At 43.0% G+C, this 22853-nt stretch overlaps 1 protein-coding gene across 2 annotated transcripts in view; it reads right to left on the bottom strand.

The window, feature by feature from the left end:
* Positions 1 to 15211: 15211 nt before the first annotated feature.
* The window catches only part of LOC139750938 (uncharacterized), a 327093-nt gene continuing 319451 nt past the window's right edge, over positions 15212 to 22853 (bottom strand). For both annotated transcript variants that reach the window (XM_071665857.1, XM_071665858.1), the window contains exon 3: positions 15212 to 16576. In XM_071665857.1, coding sequence (XP_071521958.1) covers positions 16560 to 16576 — 17 coding nt within the window. In that variant the 3' untranslated portion in view covers positions 15212 to 16559. The remainder of the gene's footprint in view (positions 16577 to 22853) is intronic.

Raw genomic sequence — 22853 nt, 5'->3', positions numbered from 1 at the left:
GATCCTTGAGGCTTGAACAGCAGGCTCAAGCCAAGAAGAGCTTGAATGTGGGCGAAGATAATCCTCTCTGGCTTCCCATACCGCTCCTTCAACAGATTACAGGCCACAGCATAATTAACTGCAGTAAGTGACAAGCCTTGGATGACAGACTTGGCCTCACCTTCCAATAAGGCCTGCAGATAGGTGAACTTGCTGATGGCTGGTAGAGTAGAGTCGTCTACCATGGCCACGAACAAATCCCAGAATGACTGCCACTGGGTTAGTTCACCACTAAACTTCGGCAAGTCGAGCCGTGGAAGGTTCACACTGGCACTAGTACACACTGCGCTTGCACTTGCAGACTTATCTTCACTACTTCCTGACCCTTCATGGACGGCAGTCTTATCCAGTTTCGCCAACAGTTCGCCAGCCTGCACCCGAACAGCTCTAACACCACTGCGTAAACTATCTGCTTTGTCCAGGTCTGCTTCCAACAACTCAGGGTCACTTATTGTCGGTTAATATGCCGCTTGAACTCGGTCCAAGGTGTCTAGACGCTTATCTAAATCCGCTATAGCGTCTTCCAGCTGCACCCTGGACACAGATGGCAGTTCAAGCAAAGTCCGCAAAGCCTTGGAGGCTCTCGTACACCATCCTCGAGCAGCCGCCCGTCCTCTTTCAAGTTGCTCCTTCTCCGCCATCTCGAGTAATCACCACAGCTCGCTGCACGTGTACACAAGTTCAGTTCGCTTGAGCACGTAAAGGCTGCTCCCGGGTCTGGGCACCACTTGTTCCTCCCACACAAGTCCCATAGGAGGAGAAACCGGTGAAAAATAACTCGCGAGGTGGAGCAACACATGGGGGGTATCAAACAGCTCGAGTCTCGTGGTGTACTGAGTTTATTTACTTCGCTGAGTAAACATGATCTCTTCCGGCCAGTAAACAACAATGGGATCTTATACATTCAATAAGGCATCTTAGGATCTTATACATTCAATAAGGCATCTTAGGATCTTATACATTCAATAAGGCATCTTACAGACTGACGTGTGCACAATGAATTAAATGAGTCATTCCATTATTTTCGCAGTCAACTTTCATACGTCTGGCGCCAACAGGTACAGAGGCGAGCCTGGGTAATAGATACACAGGTCTCTGGAGTCCACCTCGCGCTTTCGGCTGCACATCAACACAAGTGCAGCTACTATGGCACCCCGGAAGTCCCACAGGGCGTACGGGACCTTACTGGTAAAGGCACCGTGCACATAACATCTGCCACAGGTTAACTGGCGAGGTGCATGGTGCCAAGAAAGCGCGAGTGCTCTCGTTGGGTTAGGGCTGACACACCGGGACCTAGAGGTGTGCAGTGTCAAAGCCCTAACCTGGACCCACTTCCCTCTACCGAATGTTGTCCAAGAGCACAGGGTAACAATCGGAACCTGCCTTGTCCATCTGGTGTCGGCCATCGGGCAGGCGGAGGTCATCTCCCCCTTTGTGTGCTTGGGATGTGCGGGACTAGGCTGTTCTCCCGTGGCTCCCGGGCAGGTACCAGTTCCTGAGGTCGGGTTGTCGGGCGGGCGGTGGACGCCTTGGCAGGGTTGCCCATTGCACCCGTGCGACAGGCCGTACTGGAAGGTTGAGCGGTGCTGGGAGGTCACTGTGTTTCCGTCGGTAAGGTATATTCGAACCATCATCTTACTGCCACCTCTCAACTTACTCCTACCTATGCTATCAGCAGTCTGATCTGAAATCTTCCTCTTATTGTGTCCATACAACAGTCTTCCTTCAACTAAACACTTCTTTCACTATCAACGTAGTAAAGTCGCTTACCGACAACCATCCCTGTTGTGTAGTTTTTTTTTAAACACAAAAGAGAAGCACAGAAGTAGAAAAAGTAGTTAGATCTTCCTGCACGTCCCAATCACTAATTCAGAATCTATGAAGAGAAACCTGGGGTAGTCATGCTTCATAGCAAGATGTCCTGGGGTAATCATGTTTCATAGCAAGATGTCCTGGGGTAATCATGTTTCATAGCAAGATGTCCTGGGTCATAGTAAGATATCCTAGTACAATCATGTCCATAGCAAGATGTCCAGGGTAATAGCAATATGTCCTGGGGTAATAATGTTTCATAGAAAGATGTCCTGGGTCATAGCAAGATGTCCTGGGGTAATCATGTTTCATAGCAAGACTGTCCTGGATAGTCTTGTTTCATAGCAATATCCTGGGTCATAGCAAGATGTTCTGGGGACGTCGTTTCATAGCAAGATGTCCTGGGTCATACGAAGATGTCCTGGGGTAGTCATGTTTCATAGCAAGATGTCCTGGGATAGTCATGTTTCATAGCAAGACGTCCTGAGTCATAGCAAGATGTCCTGGGTCATAGCAAGACGTCCTGGGTCATAATAAGATGCTCTGGGTCATAGGAAGATGTCCTGGGGTAATCATGTTTCATAGCAAGATCTCGTGGGTCATAGCAAGATGTCCTGGAGTAATCAGTTTTCATAGCAAGATGTCCTGGGTCATAGCTAGTTTTCCTGAGGTAATCATGTTTCATAGGAAGATGTCCTGGGATAATTCTGTTTCATAGCAAGATGTCCTGGGTCATAGCAAGATGTCTTGGGTCATAGCAAGATGTCTTGGGTCATAGCAAAATGTCCTGGGTCATAGTAAGATGTCTTGGGTCAAAGGAAGATGTCCTGGGTCATAGCAAGATGTCCTGAGGTAATTATGTTTCATAGCAAGATATCCTGGGGTAATCACTTTTCATAACAAGATGTCCTGGGCCATAGAAAGATGTCCTGGGGTAATCATGTTTTATATTAAGACGTCATGGGTCATAGTAAGACTGTGGATCATAGCAAGATGACCTGGGGTAATTAGGTTTCATAGCATGATGTCCTGAGTCATAGTAAGATGTCAAGCGGTATCATGTTTCATAGAGAGATGTCCTGGGTCGTAACAATATGTCCTGGGGTAATCATGTTTCACAGCAAGATTTCCTGGGTCATAGTAAGATGTCCTTGGGTCAGGAGCAAGATGTCTTGGGTCATAGCAACATGTCCCTTGGGTCATAGCAAGAATGTCCTGGGTAATCATGTTTCATAACAAGATGTCCTGGGTCTTGTAGATGTCTTGGGTCATAGCAATAAAGATGTCCTGGGATAATCATGTTTCATTAGCAAGATATCCTGGGGTCATAGCAAGATGTCTTGGGTTCATTGCAAGATATCCGGGGGTAATATCAAGATGTACTGGGGTATAATGTTTCATAGAAAGATGTTCTGGGTCATAGCAAGATCTCATTGAGGTAATCGGTTTCTAGCAAGATCTCATGGAGTAATCATTGTTTCATAGCAAGATGTAATGGAGGTAGTCATGTTTCATAAACATGATGTCCTGGGTCAAAGTAGATGTTCCTGGGGTAATCATGTTTTCATAAGCAAGGATGTCCTGGGTCATAGTGCAAGTTGGTCTGGGTAATGATGTTTTTAGCAAGATGGTCTGGGGGTTAATGATGTTTCATAGCAAGATGGTCTGGGGTATGATGTTTCATAGCAGATGTCTGCGGATCATAGAAGATGTCCGGGTCATAGCCAAGATGTCATGAGGTCAGTCAGGTAATCATGTTCTAAAGTTTCTGAAGATGTCCTGGGGTAAATGATTGCAACAAGATCCGGGATATATCATGGTTCAGCAAGATGTCCTGGGTCATAGAAGTCTGGGTCATAGCAAGATGTCCTGGGTATCATGTTTCATAACAGATGTCCTGGGTCATAGTCAGATGTCTAGGATATTGTCTAAGATGTCCTGTACAGTTTTTATCAAGATACTGGGTCATAAGATGTCTTGGGTCATAGCAAGTTTCTAGCAAGATGTCCTGGGTATACATGTTCTGTCTAAGAAGATGTCTGGGTATCATAGCAAGATGTCCTGAGTTTAAGATGTCTGGGTCATGAAATGTCTGTGCATAAGATGTCATGGAGTCATATAATGATGTCTGAGTCAAATAGATGTCCTGGGGTAATCAATTTTAAATGTCTGGGTCATAGCAAGATTCTGGGTAAGTATGAGTTCTGGCAGATGTATGCAAGATGTTTCAAGCAAGATGTCTGTCATAGCAAGTTTTCTGGGTCATGTTCATAGAAGTGGTCATGCAAATGTCATGGTTCATAGCAAGATGTCCTGGGTATAGTCATAGATGTCCTGGGTCATAGCAAGATGTCTTTATGCAAGATGTTGGTCATAGCAAGATGTTTTGGTATAGCAAGATGTCCTAGGATGCTGTTTCATAGCAAGATGTCCTGGGTCATAGCAAGATTCATGGTGTCATGTTATAGCAAGATCCTGGGTGGCTAATCATGTTTTAACAAATGTCCTGGGTCATAGTAAGATTCCTGGGTATCATGTGTCATTGGAATCATGTTTCATAGCAAGAGTCCTGGGTATATAGATCCTGTATAGAAGTTTCTAGTGCAAGATGTCCTGGGTTCATTATAAAGATGTCCTGGGAATCATGTTTCATAGCAAGGGTTCTGTTCATAGCAAGATCTCATGGGGTAATCAGTTTCATAGCAAGATTCCTGGGTATCATATTTCATAGCAAGATGTCCTAGCCAAGATCTCTTGGGTCACAGCAAGATCTTACTGGGGGTAATCATGTTTCATAGTAAGATGTCCTGGGTCATAGCAAGATGTCCTGGGGTAATCATGTTTATAGCAAGATGTCTTGTGGTAATCATGTTCCATAGCAAGATCTCTTGGGTCACAGCAAGATCTACTGGGGTAATCATGTTTCATAGTAAGATGTCCTGGGTCATAGCAAGATGTCCTGGGTCATAGCAAGATGTCCTGGGGTAATCATGTTTATAGCAAGATGTCCTTGTGGTAATCATGTTCCATAGCAAGATCTCTTGGGTCATAGCAAGATGTCCTGGGGTAATCATGTTTCATAGTAAGATGTCCTGGGTCATAGCAAAATGTCCTGGGGGAAAGCAAGATGTCCTGGGGTAATCATGTCTCCAGCAAGATGTGATGTGTCATAGCAAGATGTCCTCGGGTAATCATGTTTCATAGCAAGATGTTCTGGGGTAATCATGTTTCAAAGCAAGATCTCCTGGGGTAATCATGTTTCATAGCTAGATATCCTGGGTCATAGCAAGATGTCCTGGGTCATAGCAAGATGTCCTGGGGTAATCATGTTTATAGCAAGATTTGATGTGTCATTGCAAGATCTCCTGGGGTAATCATGTTTCATAGCAAGATATCCTGGGGTAATCATGTTTCATAGCAAGATATCCTGGGGTAATCATGCATAAAATATTACGTTAAGTTTACAGGAAATGACCCGGTCAACTAAGATATTATCCATATCGTAATGAATCGCAAAAGCAACTTTCTTAATCGCCAGGATCTCACATCTATCTGTACTGTTATGCACAACAGAAATATGAAGTTTTAACAAGTGATCCGGGTGACAGATAACGAGTATGGTATATTGTAGAATGATTTCTCCGTCTGTATATAATGCTTTGATTATTTTGAAATATCTTTACACGACCGGTGGTGCGGCCCGCGGGCCGTATGTGGCCAGGATTGAACACCCTATGAAAGGTTCAGCAAAACATCATTAGACTAACGATTACTCAGTTTCTATAATAGCTTCACTCAGTGTCTTGCCAGAGAAAGTTAATACTGTTTATGCAGACTTATTCAGTTCCGCATCCATCTCCCAACAAACATATACTCTCATTAATCGAAGCAAGTTAGAGGCTTGGTAGAGACTCAACGGCGAAAGTGTACAGCCCTGTTCTGCGACAGGTGACTAGGAAATATGTTTCCAGGATGGGATCTCTTTTTTTTTCACAATTGCCATTGTCAGAGCCACACTAAGAAGCCTTTCTCTAAATGATGAAGTATTTCTTTCTTTTTCAGTGTATAGGTTTAGTCCTAAGGCATTTTAAGATTCATTCTATCAATATATCTGTAGTTGACAGGTTCTGTTTCTTTAATAATGGAAAACTAAGGCAATGTATGATTCAACTGATTACAATTCTTTGATATGTTGAAGGCTCCAGTCACATCAAGGCCAGGCCTTAAATGAAGTATAGAGAGAATCATGAAAAGGAAAAATAATAGACAAGGGAAAGTATTTACGAATTTTGGAGGAAGTGAAACACTTGTCTTTTGAAATGTGCCACGTCAGAGTTATTGGGGAAGACATGAGAGGTAGAGAGCTCCAAAGTTTCAAGGTGTAGGGATAAAAGCAGGTATCAAAACGGCCCACCCTTGAGTTGACAATGGGCACACAATAATCATGTGATGCATCAACTTGTCGAGTATTGCATGATCTACTTAGTGGTGGAGGCACACAAACAGCCAGCTCTTGGGAGCAAAAACCAAAGTAATACCTGTGGAAGAGGGAAAGTGAATCAGCTTTGCGGCGTTGCGCAAAGGGGTCTAGTTTGGAAGTTAGCCTGGGGTAGTATATAAGTTGAATCACTTTCCATTCAACATATCAAGCAAACATACAGAGCTAGAACCATCCCAGATGTGAGAGCAGTACTCCATACAATTAGGAATTAATCCCTTGTATAAACAGAGTAACTGTTCAGAAGAGAAGTTCTGACATCTAAACAGGACACCCAGTTATCTGAAGCAGACATAGCTATTCCTGTAATGTGGGGTTTCCAAGAAAGAGTGGATGTTATAGTAATACCAAGTATGCTCATTGAGTCAAGAGGTGGAATTACAGAACCTGCAAAGGAGAGAAGAGAGTTGTGAGTTTTCGATAGAGAGATGAGTCTTTGGGTCTTTGAGGCATTAAACCTAACGAAATTTTGTCTACCTTACTGAGATACCCTGTCCAAGTCAAAGTTTATTGAGGAAGTTGTGTCAAGACGAGATGCAGATCGAGTGAGAGAAGAAACAGAATTTAAGGACGTTGAGTTGTCAGCGTATGAGTGCATTGGATTATTTGTGGAAGAGAGGAAATCGTTGAAAAAAAATGACAAGGTGTAGGGGACAGGACAGAACCTTGAGGGACACCGCTGTTGATGGAGAAAAGGGACGGCTGATCCATCAACAACCACGCAGATAGATCGGTTGGAGAGGAAGCTAGATATAAAGGAGCAAAGTGAGGGAGGAAAGCCTAAAGATGGGAGCTAAGAGATGAGACCCCGTTGCCACACCCTGTAAAAATCTTTGGATATGTCAAGGGCAACGACACATGACTCCTCAAAATGTTTCAGAGATGATGACCAGACATTAGTAAGATAGGAAAGAATATCACCAGAGGACCTCGCCTTATGGTAGCCATACTGGTGATCAGAGAGAAGATTGATTTTCGAGTGTTTAAGAAAATGGGAGTTGAGGAAGAATTCAAAGACTTTGGAAAGCAATACAACGATCATTAGGGGAGTCAGAACGGTCACCCTTCTTAGAGATGAGATGTATCAGTGCATGCTGCCAAGGAGAAGGAAAAGTTCTAATATTTCAGTTGAAATGGAACAGACGTGCAAGCACAGGTGCAAGTTCAGAGACCTACTCTTTCAGTACACGGGGATGGATGCCATCAGGACCATAAGCCTTGCTTGTATCGAGAGAAAGAAGAGCTTTTTGGACAGTCCGAAAAGAGATTGCGGGAAGAGGAATAGAATTAGTAAGAGGGTGAAGGAATGTTAGAGTCATCCAAGGTGGAGAAATGGGAACCAAAGAGAGTTGTTTTTGTTAACAGGAGAGACAGCTATAGTACCGTCAGAAAGGAAGAGTGAAGGAAAATTAGAGCGACAAAAGTTGTTAGCGATGCCCTTGGCTAAAGACCAGACAGATCTCTCAATGGATGACGAGGAGAGGTTATCGCACTTCCTTTAAATAAAGGAACGCTTCGCTTCACGGATAACGTGCTTGCAGCGATTACAGGCAGGGATGAAAGCTGAATAGCCTCAGAACAGGATCGGTTGAACCATAGATTGAATGAAGAGGTCGTCTTGGAGAAAGAATAACTTTTGCTATGCTTTTGGTAGAGACAGAAGCATCACCACATAAGAGACAGTAATTTACCCAAGGAAAGTAAAAAAAGAAGTTACATAAGTTATTCCAGTCAGCTTTGTTAAGGTGCCAACATCTACGCTTAGAAGGAGCTGCTGGAGTGGGAGGTGCCGTTAGAACCAAATGGGGGCGAGATTGTGCATTTATAGCGGGATGGACCTGAGGTGAAAAACAAATCCAGAATATTAGGGAAGTGGTCACAGGGGTCAGGTGTATAGGTGGGATGGGAGATAACTTGCTACAAATAATTGAGAATGGAGAATGTGAGGGTTTCAATTTTTCCCCCGTCCGTATGAGAGGAATTCAGCCATTCCTTATGGTGAATGTCTAAATCTTCGAGTGAAAGGATCTCGGCTTGCGGGTGAGAAGACGTCATGGTCGCATGGCAGGAGTTTACAGTCGAAGAAGGAATAAGATTTGTAGAATTAAGTGAGTAATAGGCGAAACAGAGGAAATCTGTGGTAATAGGAAGACAGACCTTGGGTCAAATAACATCAAAGTTTGTGGACTCAAGGTCCTTGAGGCGTGCAACAGGTGTGTTGATTTAGAATAAGCACAAACACCACCTCTGAACCGGAATCGTGAGTGAAGGTTATAGTTAGATATGAAAAAGGGATTAGTGAGAATATCATGAGACAACTGTGTCTCAGGGAGAAGTAAGATATTGGAAGAGGTACTAGACAGATGGTTTCCAACTGAGGAGAGAAAGAGAAAGGTCTTACAATGAGGGAATGGTCGTAGGATGGGCCGGCACTACTACTGCCAGAGCCTCATTAGCAGTAGAGTCAGAAACCCAGAGATTCATAGCACCCCATGGTGCCAGGGACTAGGGGCCATAGATTTAACGGACTCTGTCATATTGATACTTATAAATGTTTGAGTGGACAGGAATTGGCAAGAGTACTTATGTGAAAATGTAATGATAAGGAAGTGTATGGGGCTTGTAAGATGGTCGGACTAGCCCGATAGTCCCGTTTTGATGAGACAGTTCTATATAAAGCTGGAGGCTCGATGTCAGGATTTGGGTTAATGATGAGGCTCTAGAAATAAAGAGAGGATGTGCCGTTGCGTTTTAGTACCTGGTAACAACCCATTTCTGTCAATGAAGACTAATTCCAATGAGTCGATAGCAGGTAGACGAAGGCCCCTGGATGGTTCAGTCTTTATATTTTTGTCGAGGTTCACGTGACTTCCAGACAACTATGACGTTTCAAACTCTTACGGAATTGTAAACTGAAAGATGATAATGTTGGTACACTAGTCTGAAAGTAGATTTGCTGGAAAAAAAAGTTATCAAGAATCAAGGTGCAGAATTCGGTGTCAACGGGCATGAAATGTGCCAGCCTATGGTTTAGCCAGTCTCTAACACCATAGCTGTAGTGATGATTTAGTAGATAGTGAAGATATAGCGGGTTACTAACGACGAAATATAATGTAAGTCGGGTCGAAGGAAGTGGTGTGGAGGGTGAGGTGAAGAAGCATTTCTCGAGCGTAGCGAAGATACACTTATCGTGGGTGAAGTGGATAGTTTTTAAAGTTTCTCTCTTCAGATATGAGGGTGAGTGATAGTGTGGAGCGACACATACTGCCTCAACACGCAAATAGTGGCGCTTCTAGTTAATAACATTTCTCCTACCTTGTGTATCAACAAATCCTTCTAACTTTCGAATAATGTGAAGTAATCAGCGAGAAAGTAGCACCGTATTATAATCCCTGTTAGAAAAATGAAACATATCCTTCGATTTGGAAACATATATTGTTACAGCTGAACCCAAATGCGGATGACAGCTAACTTCCCAATATCGTCATGTTTCTTTGCCTTTCACTGTCCCCAGCTTCTCTGAATCCCTACTCAACTTTCATTTCTCTAAACATATAGAATATCACAGTCTTCTCTCCAATTATCAGCGCAGCTTTCTAATCTTACCTGTTTTGTCATCATCTCTGAGAGAGTCTGCCGAATCCTTTGCTGTTGTCCTTGATATGTCAGAAGGTGACAGGTTGTGGCAACGGTGTATCATCTCCAAGCTCCCCTCCTTTGGCTACCCTCCCTTATTTTGTTCCCTCATATCTAACTTCCTCTATGGCGAGTCTATCTCCATAACCCTCGTTGTACGAGCCTTTCTTTCTTCACCTATCAACACATTCTTCCCCTTTTCTCAGCTATTTCTATTCTTCAGCAGATACACACACACGCTGACGACTCACTACTGGATTCCTCCACTTTATTTAAATCCAGTCCATCCTCTGTGCTTTGATCTACGTCTCGTCTCCTCACAACTTCCTCAGTCAGCTCAGACTTAGATAGGATTTTCCGGTGAGACAGACGCAATCTAGCTGAACTGAATGCTAAGACCTAGTGTCTGCCCATGTATTGTTCTAAAACCCCTCATGAATTTACCATCTCTTCTGATGGACCTGTAGTTTCACCACTCCACACAATGAACACATCTGGTTTCATTGCATCATCTGACCGAACTTTCAAACCTAACATCACATAAACATGTAAGTCTGCCTCTGAGAAAATAGAAGTCCTGATCAGATGACGCAAATGCCATTTCTTCTGAGCAGCTGATCCTATAACATAAAGGAGATTAACAAAGGACTGATCCGTCCGCGTATGAAACACTAATCTCACATCTGGGGAAGTTCTGACTACATATTCATCATAACAATGACGAGCATAAAATGATTCGAGTTATCAGCTCTCCTAGTCTCTGTTCACAACTTGACTCATTAGCTGTAGTGCAGGCTCACTCTCTCTCCTCTACAGATAATACTGTGGTTCTTTTTCCCTTATCATCTGTCACAACAAGTAATTATCCTCAAGCTTCTACGTCACGTGATTACCTATGAGATAAGGACATCCAAACACTATGACAAAACTTGCAAAGGATATTACCAAAAATAGATATTATTACAAACTGGTCTTAAAAAAAAGATATGACGTGGTTGGGTGTTTGATCTTGAGGCCTACCAGCTGCCACGATTGCTAATGCCGTCATCGTCAAGCTACTACACCTTATCTATCAAGGGGCGGCCATGACAAATGAGTCTCCGTTTTTCCCTGTCCTTACATGCCTTCCTTGCATTCACTATTCCACGCAGCCTTCCACCATTTCTCCCTCGCCATTACTCTTTCGCTCTGTTTTCCCATGTCACAGATGGTCTTCCTCTCCGACCAACCTCTTTAATCATAATGTCATACACTCCCCTTGTAAACTCCCTTCCTGCATTCTTTCCACATGCCCAAACTATGTTAAAGTGTTAAGTTTCACCTACTCTACCACTTCACAATTCATTCCCCTTGTATTCCCTACCTTATCAAATCTGCCATACACCTCTTATTTCTTTCTTCATCCCACCTACTCATACCACATGCTCCAACAAATAACTCATTTCCACAACCTGCATTCTTGACCTCTGTGAGTCATTTCAAGTCCATGTTTCGGCTGCACAGGTCAGGTTTGGGAGAACTATGCTGTTCCTTACTCCTCTCTTCACTTCCATACTTACACCTCTACATTTAATAATCTATTAAGACATAATGACTCTTCTACCCCGTACTAATCTCTCCTTCAGTATCACCAAACTTACCCAAAGTAGCTCCTAAATACTTAGATTCTCTCACTTCGTCCAGTCTTTCTCGCCCCAAATCTATAACACAGTCTAGTACACTTTCCTCTCCCTCTGTATAAGGCTTTGCAAAATCTATGCTTTCACTGTTTCCTTTTCAGCGCAATCACTTTGATTTTACTCACATTTACTTTTAATCGATAACGTTTACACACATCATAAAACACACTTATAACTTTGTGCAACTCCTCTTCACTCTCAGCAAACGACATGGTATCATCAGCAAACAGACTTATCACTAGCCACCATACCTCACCACCACACTCCATCTCTATATCCTTTTTCCCAACTTTTCTTTTTATCTTTCTAATCACTACATCATGGCATGTATCTGTTAAAAACTCACTGCTACACCACACAACATTGGCTCACGCACTCATGCATTCTGAAACTTCCGCTCAACTCAACCACTTGTACACCATTCACACGGTTCAACAGTTGTCCCCCTACCCCATACATTCTAAACAAATCTCATGAAGCATTCCATCAACTCTCTGATACACTTTCTGCAGATCCATAAAAGCCGCATACAACTTCCTACCTTTCGCTAGATACTTTTCCACAGTCATTCTCATTAGAAAAAGCTAGCCACACATCCCCCTACCTTTCCTAAAACCCCCTTGCTCCTCACTTATTCTGCATTCAGTCACTTCCATCACTCTATCAATCAACACTCTCACGTATACTTTTCTGATATATTCACCAGACCTGTTCACGTATGATTGCTACATACATCCTTAGCACATTTTCCTTTGAACAGAGAAACAATAATAGCTTTCACCTAATCCCCTGACACAACCTTCTGTTTCCGTGTTAGAGTACATGTAAAATGCACCCCCTCTATCACACTTTCTCCTCCATGCTTCAGCATTTCATCCGTAATCCCATTCACTCCAGGTGCCTTTCCCACCTTCAGCATCATTATTGCCCTTCTTACCTCCATTTTTGCTTCAGGCCCCTGCACTTGTATCTATTCCTTCTAACCTCCATACCCATGCATGTAACAACTGCTGCCTCCCATTCTCCCACATTCATCAGTTCTTCAAAATACAATTTCCATTTTCCTTTCACTTCCTCCTCGTGATTCAGAAACTCCCCTTCTTTACTTCTCACATTAACATTTCCACTCTTACATTTAACCCTTTCCTTTTTCACCTCCCTTCAGCAATTCTTTTTTTCCTAAACTGTTCATTTAACTCTCTTCCAAAATCTTCATGCGCTATTTCTTTCCTTTTCTAATTGAACTTCTTAACCTTCCACTTATACATGTTATATTCTTCCCTTCTTTGCAGAACTTCCACTAGTATACTCCTTTCGAGCCATCTACCATATGTTTTTTTCTCTTCCACAGCATTTCTAATCTCCTCCTTCCACTATGAATTTCTATTCTTATTCTTATGTCTCGCAACCTTGTATCCAACTCCTAAATCTACACCTTTGACAGTCTTTCTCTAGACATTTTAAACACCTCATCAATACATGGCCGCACTCCTACATTTACTGCAATTTCATTTAAATTTCCGGTCGTCCTTCCTCCATAATCCTCCCTATGTTCTTTCTGAGTTATCCTCTCGCTTGCTATCCTTCCTTACGCCACACCTCCACTTCTCTCTGATCCTTATAAAAAAAAAAAAAGCAAAAATGGTCGGAGTGTCCAAAGAATCCTCTCACAACCTTCCTCAACCTTTCATTCCCTGCCACACAGTCAATCAAACGCATTTGCTCTTCTCTCCCATCATTCCTTATCCATGTATAACTGTGAATCAGATGTACTGATAAAAGGTGATAACAACGAATAAACACCTCACAGCACAGACATCAAGATAACTTCCATTCTCATTTACTCCAGGCACTCTCCATTCGCTAACTACTTCGCTAATTTCATCACATCCAAGCTGGCATTCGTATCAACCATTACAACCATCTTTCTCTCTTCTCAAACCCATTTATAGTCATTTGCATTTCTCCAGAAACCCCTCATTTCATCCTCACCCTACATGATCTTCATATTCACAGGTACATATACACATACCCACATACCCATGCGTACTTCACAATCCCAGTCTTTCCTTTCACCCACACTATTCTTGATCCATTCCATCCATGCTCTGTAACACTCTCCCATACTCTTGGTGATAGCAGTACTGCACATCTTTCTTTCACTTTTCCATGGTAATTTTCACTCATTCCCGTCCATACCACACCTCCTTCCATGTCCTCCCATAACTCTATTTTCACTACACAAACGCTGCCCAAAGATATGGGTTTGCCTAGTCCCCAGCACATCCAAACTATAACTTTTAAACCTCCCTACAAGCTCCCTCCTTTTACTCCCAGCGGTCATCATCCCATTAACAGTCAGATCCGTCGGCCTCAATCGCTTGTCCCTGGCATAACTGGCAGATTCCAGTACTGGTTCTTAGCCTTTCGTGCCTCGCCTTTGACAGGCCACTGACAGAGGGTAACTCCAGCACAGTGTTTCCCAGAGGCAGCGAGGCTTTCAGATTGTCCGAAAAAAACTAATACCTCAGCACAACTCAGGTGTTCGTCTGTTTTAAAAACTAGTGCCCTGTTGAAGCTGGGCAACACCTCCACCTTCTGTTCCATCCCTAGGAGTGTGCTTATGGGATCACAAAGAAAAGGTGAGGTGCAGACAACTAGACCATCCCTTTGAGGAACTGAAATTCAACTTTTCCCAAAGATTGAGCCCCTACCGCAACAACAACACCTAAACTCAGTGGTTAAGATACTGCACCCACCAACCGAACAATCCATTACACCTTCAGATGTTGATTTTATGACGTCATACACTCAATATGCACCTTGAGAGTGTGTGTACATACGTTTGTTAAGATACACCTTGGATAAGCCTGCACTGGTCATTGTCAATGGCAGCCCTTTCTGGGGTGTGCTAATAATGGCACAGGTCAGGTGTATGTTCTTGGTGTGCCATTAATAGGCAAAGTTCTTCCCAGTCGTGACTGTTGAGTGTATTGAGATCGTTTAGATAAATACATAAGTTGTTTATACTGTACCCTTATCAATGTTGGTTGTTTGTTTTTGCTTTAGGTCTACCATCTACAGGGATCATTAAGGTCGACATTCAACAACCGAATAATCTCCATCACTTTCTCAGCTGTGAAATATACATAATTCTAAGAAGGCGTTCCCTCTCGTTGCGCATATAATAAAGAACACTTGCTATAGTATGATCACCTTGACTGAGGACATGTTTTATATCTTTCAAGATTTTGGAATGAGATGTAGGATAAAGTTTTGCCAAACTCTTGTCGAGAGTGAAACGTTCCTCCCTTGTCTGATCATCCAACACTTTAGTGACAGCATCTGGGAGTCGTTTGTATCTCGAGACCTGAATATCTATAATTGCAAGAATTATAAACTTACTGGTAAATTAAATCATCACAACTGAAGCTGAATATCCTACATCATAAAAGTGTAGTTTATTACATGAACATCATATTTAACGACCCCTATATTTCCAAATGTTTCATTTTCTGGGTGAAGACAGAAAACATAGATGGGATGCTTACCAAAACTTTATCATATGTACAAGTACAACATAACAGCACTTAACAATCCCCTGTCCTTGACTTTAGGAAAGATTTCAAATTTTAGAAAAAAATTTGGCTTTCGTAAAGAGCAAATTGTCATCCTGGCTTACATTTGAGGTAGATTTGATCATCATTAACTCTAATTCAGATTTATCATTCCCCGTTGGACCTCAGCACCTTGATAAACCTCGTATGATAACTTTATCTGCAACTTCAAAGCGGGAACCCTGAGGGTCATGATTAGACAATAAGAGTCTCCAGGTAATCGGTCGCTGACTTACTGTTATCATATGTATTTCATGATTGCCTCTTGCGTTATGTATTTTGGAGAACGTTTGTGTTATCTCACAGGTAATGTGATCATGTAATGTACTAAACTCGTTTCCCTCTTGCTTGCTCGAGTGAAGGGCTAAGTTTTCAAGCAGTTGACACACTCCTTCATGTCTCACTTAATCCCACTTGTGTATCGTGTTTGTTTGTGAATAAACTCAGTGTCACGTCTTCACCAGTGTCTTTGCTTCACCATTCCTATATGTAACGTTGAGTAGCGTCAAGCAATGGTGTATCAAGACAGATACAAGACATTGCTAGCCAACACAGGACGCCATAAGTGCCCCTAGGTGGTGCCATCTCCACTCGCTGCCGACGACCTGCATTGCCTGTGCTACCCGCCTGTCCTGAGCATCTGTGGTCTGCCCAGCATTACCTACGTCTCTCGCTGTGACTGTACCGATCCCGGGGTGACACTCTGCCCCTGCCCACCTCAGGACTCCGTGTTGTTAGCATGTTTCCCCGACGCCAGTGAAGCATTGTCGCCACTGCCAACGTTGCCACGCCCGGCAACCCACGCAAGCAAGGGGAAAGTGGTCGTCGGGTGAGGTCAGGGTAGACAAGGGAGGAGGCACGTCAGCGCTGGAAGGATTGGCAATCATGGTGGAGGCTCAGCAACAGCTCACCGCTCAGCAGGCAGCTGACGAGCGCTGACAGATGCAACAGCAGCTGCAAGACATGATGTAACAGGTGCTGGCCCGCTCCACTGTCGCCCAGCAAAGGACGGACACCATCGGGGCTGGGAATGTTAACGCCACGGACAGCCTCACAAGCTCACGTCTAACGCTTCTCTCTGCGAATTCAAGTTGTGATGGGAGTCGTGCTTGGTCGGACGACGACGCACAACTGCTACAGTTGAAGAGTCAGCCACACAACACGCACACCTCAGGTCCTGTCTCACACCTGAGGTGGGCCATCACTATGGCCATCACCACGCCGTTTATTTTATTCTTTTTTTTCATTAAGGATTCCAGTCATGGACAAAAGTTCACATCAAGGCCAGACCTCAGCTGAAGTATAGAAAGAATTAAAAGAATTAAAAAAGTAGAGACAAGGGAAAGTATTTACGAATTTTGAATGGATTTGATTTGTACTTGAAACCCCCGATAAATCTATTATGCATCCCACGCTCATCCTGTAAGCGGTAGCGTAAAAGGATTACAGAGGCACATGCGGAGGAAGTGAGAACCTGTTCTTTTTTTTAATATGCCGGGCCATAGTTATTGGGAAAGACATGAGATGGTTGAGAGTTCCAAAGCTTTGAGGTGTAGGGAAAGAAACAGTAATCAAAGCGGCCCACCCTTGATGGGCACACAATAATCATGTGATGCAGCAACTTGCCGAGCATCGCGTGGTCTAGCTAGTGGTGGGGGCACACAAGCAGCCAGATTTCCAGAGCAAAAACCAAAGGAATACCTACATAAGGGGGAAACTGAACCAACATTGAGGCGTAGAGCAAGCTGGTCAAGTACTGGAGTTAACCAGGAAAGTTTGTAAGTCGAACTAATTTCGACTCAACTCTCAAGTAAGGATGCAGAACTAAAACCACCCCAGATGCGAGAGATGTTCTACATATAAAGACGAATCAATCCTTCGTATATGGAGCAACTGTTCAGAAGAAAAATGATTTCTTACAGGCAGACATAATGTGGGGTTTCCAAGAAAGAGTGAATGTTACAGTAATACCCAGTATGTTCATTGCGTCAAGAGGTGAAATTACAGAACCGTTAAAGGAGAGACGAGAGTTCTGAGGCGCTTTCAATAGAGGAATGGGTAGAAACTGGGTCTTGGAGGCATCAAACTTAACTACATTTCGTCTACCCACTAATATATCCTGTCCAAGTCTGAGTTTGCAGAGAAGCTGTGTCGAGACGAGATACAGATCGAGCGAAAGAAAAAGGAATAAAACTGAAGGATGCAGATGAATGCAGTGTTAAGTCGTCAGCGTATGAATACACTTCACTATTTGTGAAAGAGGGCAAATCATTGTTAAAAAGGAAAAAAAAAAAAGTACAAGGGACATGCCAGAACCTTGAGGGACATCGCTGTTGGAGAAAGGGGGAGGCTGATCCATCAAGAACTACAGCGATAGATCGGCCGGATAGGAAGCTAGATATGAAGGAGCAAAGTGAAGGAGAGAAGCCAAAAGACGAGAGCTTAGACGTGAGACCTCGATGCCTCATCCTGTAAAAACCTTTGGACAGGTCAAAGGCAACTAATAACTACCCAAATCTTTCAGGGAGGATGACTAGACATTAAGATAGGAAAGGATATCACCGGTGGACTTCGCCTTGCGGGAGCCATACTGGAGATCACAGAGAAGGCTGTGAGATTCAAGGTGTCTAAGGATATGAGAGATGAGAAGGGCTTCAAAGACTTCGGAAATGGTAGATGTAAAAGCATTAGAACAGTTGTTAGAGGGATCAAAACAGTCACCCTTCTTAGGGATGGGATGCACCAACGCATGCTTCCAAGAAGAAGGAAAAGTTTTGGCTTTTAAACAGAAGCTGAAAAGACGAAGAAGCACAGGTACCAAGGTCAGGATGGTGTGCGAAGTGAGGAGGTCAGGGATAATAATTGGGTTAAGAGAGAAGAGGTAGTGAAAGCTTTGCGGAAGATGAAATCCGGCAAGGTGGAGGGTTTGGATAGTACTGCAGTAGAATTTATTATGAAGGGGGTGATTGTGTTGTTGATTGGTTGGTAATGATGTTCAATATATGCGTGGATCATGGAGAAGTGTCTGAGGATTGGCGGAATTCGCGCATAGTGTCACTGTACAAAGGCAAAGGGGAGAAACTACAGAAGAATAAGTTTGTCGAGTATTCCTGGGAAATCATATGGGAGGGAATTGACTGAGAGGGTGAATGCATGTACAGAGCATCGAGTTGGAGAAGAGCGTTGTGGATTTAGAGTGGAATAGGATGTGCAGATCAGGTGTTTGCTTTGAAGAATGAGTAAGAGAAATACTTAGAAAGACAGATGTATTTGTGCGTAGCATTGATGGACCTGGAGAAAGCATATGATAGGGTTTGCTAGAGATGCTTTGTGGAAGGTCTTAAGAGTATGTGGTGTGGAAGTTGCTAAAAGCAGTGAAAAGTTTTCACCAAGGATGTAAGGCATGTGTACGAGTAGGAAGAGAGGAGAGTGACTGGTTCCCAGTGAAAGTCGGTCTGCGGTATGGTTGTGGTTTTGTTAATGGATGGGGTGGTTAGGTTGGCAAATGGAAGATGTTTGGAGAGAAGGGCTAGTATGCAGTCTGTTGGACATGAGAAGGCCTGGGAAGTTAGTCAGTTTTTGTTTGCCGATAATAGCGGCTGATTCGAGTGAGAAACAGCAGAAGTTGGTGACTGAGTTTGAAAGAGTGTGTGAAAGGAGTAAGTGGAGAGTAAATGTGAATAAGAGCAAGGTTATTAGATTCAGTAGGGGTGAGGGACAAGTCAACTGGTTGGTAAGTTTGAATGGAGAAAAACTGGAGGAAGTGAAGTGTTTCTGATACCTGGGAGTGGATTTGGCAGCGGATGGAACCATGGAAGCGGAAGTGAGTCACAGGTTGGGGGAGGGGGCGAAGGTTTTGGGAGCGATGAAGAATGTGGGAAAGGAGAGAACGTTATCTCGGAGAGCAAAAAAGGGTATATTTGAAGTACTTAGTAGTTCTAACAATATAATATGGTTGCGAGGCGTGGGCTATGGATAGGGTTGCACGGAGGGTGGATGTATTGGAAATGAAATGTTTGAGAACAATATGTGGTGTGAGGTGGTTTGACCGAGTGAGTAATGAAAGGGTAAGAGAGATGTGTGGAAATAATAAAAAAAGTAGTTGAGAGAGCGATAGAGGGTGTGTTACTAGGTTTGGACATATGGAGAGAATGAGAGAGGAAAGGTTTACAAAGAGGACACGTGTGTCAGAGGTGGAGGGAACATGGAAAAGTGAGACAACAAACTGGAGGTGGAAGGATGGAGAGAAAAAGATTTTGAGCGATTGGGGCCTGAACATACAGGAGGGTGAGAGGCGTGCAAGGAATACAGTGAATTGGAACGATGTAGCACACCGGGGTTGACGTGCTGTCAATTGACTGAATCAGGGCATGTGAAACGTCGGGGTTAAATCATGGAAAGGTCTGTGGGGCCTGGATGTGGAAAGGGAGCTGTGGTTTCGGTGCATTACACAAGACAGCTAGAGACTGAGTGTGAAGGAATGTGGCCTTTGTTGTCCGTTTTCGTGGCACTACCTCGCTTTAGCAGGGGTAGTGATGCTGTCTCCTATGGGGCGAATAGTTCCAGGAATGGATGAAGGCAAGCAAGTATGAATATGTATATATGTATATGTCTGTGTATGTGTATGTATATTAATGTACATGTTGATATGTATATGTATTCATATGTGTGTGTGTGGGCGTTTATACACACACACACACACACACACACACACACACACATCCGTACATACATACATACATACACATATATATATATACATATATATATATATATATATATATATATATATATATATATATATATATATATATATATATATATATATATATACAATACTTTGTCGCTGTATCCCGCGTTAACGAGATAGCGCAAGGAAACAGACGAAAGAATGGCCCAACCTACCCACATACACATGTACATACATACACGTCCACACACGCACACATGCATAACTATACATTTCAACGTATATATATATATACATACATATATATATATATATATATATATATATATATATATATATATATATATATATATATTTTTTTTTTTTTTTTCACACGATTCGCCATTTCCCGCGTTAGCGAGGTAGCGTTAAGAACAGAGGACTGAGCCTTTGAGGGAATATCCTCACTTAGCCCCCTTCTCTGTTCCTTCTTTTGGAAAATTAAAAACGAGAGGGGAGGATTTCCAGCCCCCCGCTCCCTTCCCTTTTAGTCGCCTTCTACGACACGCAGGGAATACGTGAGAAGTATTCTTTCTCCCCTATCCCCAGGGATATATATATATATATATATACATACATATATATATATATATATATATATATATATATATATATATATATATATATATATATATATATATATATATACATAGACATATACAACATACACCATCCCCCCCGCATGCGCGCAAGGTAGCGCTAGGAAAAGACAACAAAGGCCACATTCGTTCACACTCAGTCTCTAGCTGTCATGTATATTGCACCGAAACCACAGCTCCCTTTCCACATCCAAGCCCAACAAAACTTTCCATGGTTTACCCCAGACGCTTCACATGACCTGTTTCAATCCACTGACAACACGTCGACCCCGGTATACCACATCGTTCCTATTCACTCTATTCCTTGCACATCACTCTCCCTCCTCTATTTCAGGCCCCGGTCACTCAAAATCTTTTTCACTCCATCTTTCCACCTCCAATTTGGTCTCCCACTTCTCCTCGTTCCCTCCACCTCTGACACGTATATCCTCTTTGTCAATCTTTACTCTCATTCTCTCCATGTAACCAAACCATTTCAAAACACCCTCTTCTGCCCTCTCAACTACACTTTTTATTACCACACATCTCTCTTACCCTTTCATTACTCACTCGATCAAACCACCTCACACCACATATTGTTCTCAAACATCTCATTTCCAACACATCCACCCTCCTCTGCACAACACTATCTATAGCCCACGCCTCGCAACCATACAACATTGTTGGAATCACTATTCCTTCAAACATACACATTTCTGCTTTCCAAGATAATGTTCTCGCCTTCCACACATTCTTCAACGCTCCTAGAACTTTCGCCCCCTCCCCTACCCTGTGACTCACTTCCGCTTCCATGGTTCCATCCGCTGCCAAATCCACTCCCACATCTCTAAAACACTTCACTTTCTCCAGTTTTTCTCTATTCAAACTTACCTCCCAGTTGACTTGTCCCTCAACCCTACTGTACCTAATAACCTTGCTCTTATTCACATTTACTCCCAGCTTTTTTCTTTCACACACTTTACCAAACTCAGTCACCAGCTTCTGCAGTTTCTCACCCAAATCAGCCACCAGCGATGTATCATCAGCGAACAACTGACTCACTTCCCAAGCTCTCTCATCTACAACAGACTGCATACTTGCCCCTCTCTAAAACTCTTGCATTCACCTCCTTAACAACCCCATCCATAAACAAAGTAAACAACCATGGAGACATCACGCACCACTGCCGCAAACCGACATTCACTGAGAACCAATCACTTTCCTCTCTTCCCACTCGCACACATGCCTTACATCCTCGATAAAAACTTTTCACTGCTTCTATCAACTTGTCTCCCACACCATATATTCTTAATACCTTCCACAGAGCATCTCTATCAACTCTATCATATGCCTTCTCCAGATCCAAAAAAGCTACATACAAATCCATTTGCTTTTCTAAGTATTTCTCACATACATTTTTCAAAGCAAACACCTGATCCACACATCCTCTACCACTTCTGAAACTACACTGCTCTTCCCCAATCTGATGCTCTGTACATGCCTTCACACTCTCAATCAATACCTTCCCATATAATTTCCCAAGAATACTCAACAATCTTATACCTCTGTAATTGGAGCACTCACCTTTATCCCCTTTGCCTTTGTACAATGGCACTATGCAAGCATTCCGCCAATCGCCAGGCATCTCACCATGAGTCAGATATGCATTAAATATCCTTACCAACCAGTCAACAATACAGTCACCACTTTTTTAAATAAATTCCACTGCAATACCATCCAAACCCGCTGTCTTGCCAGGTTTCATCTTCCGCAAAGCTTTCACTACCTCTTCTCTGTTTACCAAATCATTCTCCCAAACCCTCACTCCGCACGTCACCTCGTCCAAAACACCCTATATCTGTCCCTCTATCATCTAACACATTCAACAAACCTTTAAAATACTCACTCCATCGCCTTCTTACATCACCACTACCTGTTATCACCTCCTAGTTAGCCCCCTTCACCGATGTTCCCATTTGTTCTCTTGTCTTACGCACTTTATTTACCTCCTTCCCAAACATCTTTTTGTTCTCCCTAAAATTTAATGGTACTCTCTCACCCCAACTCTCATTTGCCCTCTCTTTCACCTCTTGAACCTTTCTCTTGACCTCCTGCCTCTTTCTTTTATACATCTCCCAGTCATTTGCACTATTTCCCTGCAAATATCGTTCAAATGCCTCTCTCTTCTCTTTCACTAATAATCTTACTTCTTCATCCCACCACTCCCTACTCTTTCTAATCTGCCCACCTCCCACGCTTCTCATG

The sequence above is a fragment of the Panulirus ornatus genome, chromosome 10 (genome assembly GCF_036320965.1).
Source record: "Panulirus ornatus isolate Po-2019 chromosome 10, ASM3632096v1, whole genome shotgun sequence".
Classification (NCBI taxonomy): Eukaryota; Metazoa; Arthropoda; class Malacostraca; order Decapoda; family Palinuridae; genus Panulirus; species Panulirus ornatus.
This window is presented reverse-complemented; position numbering and strand designations above follow the sequence as displayed.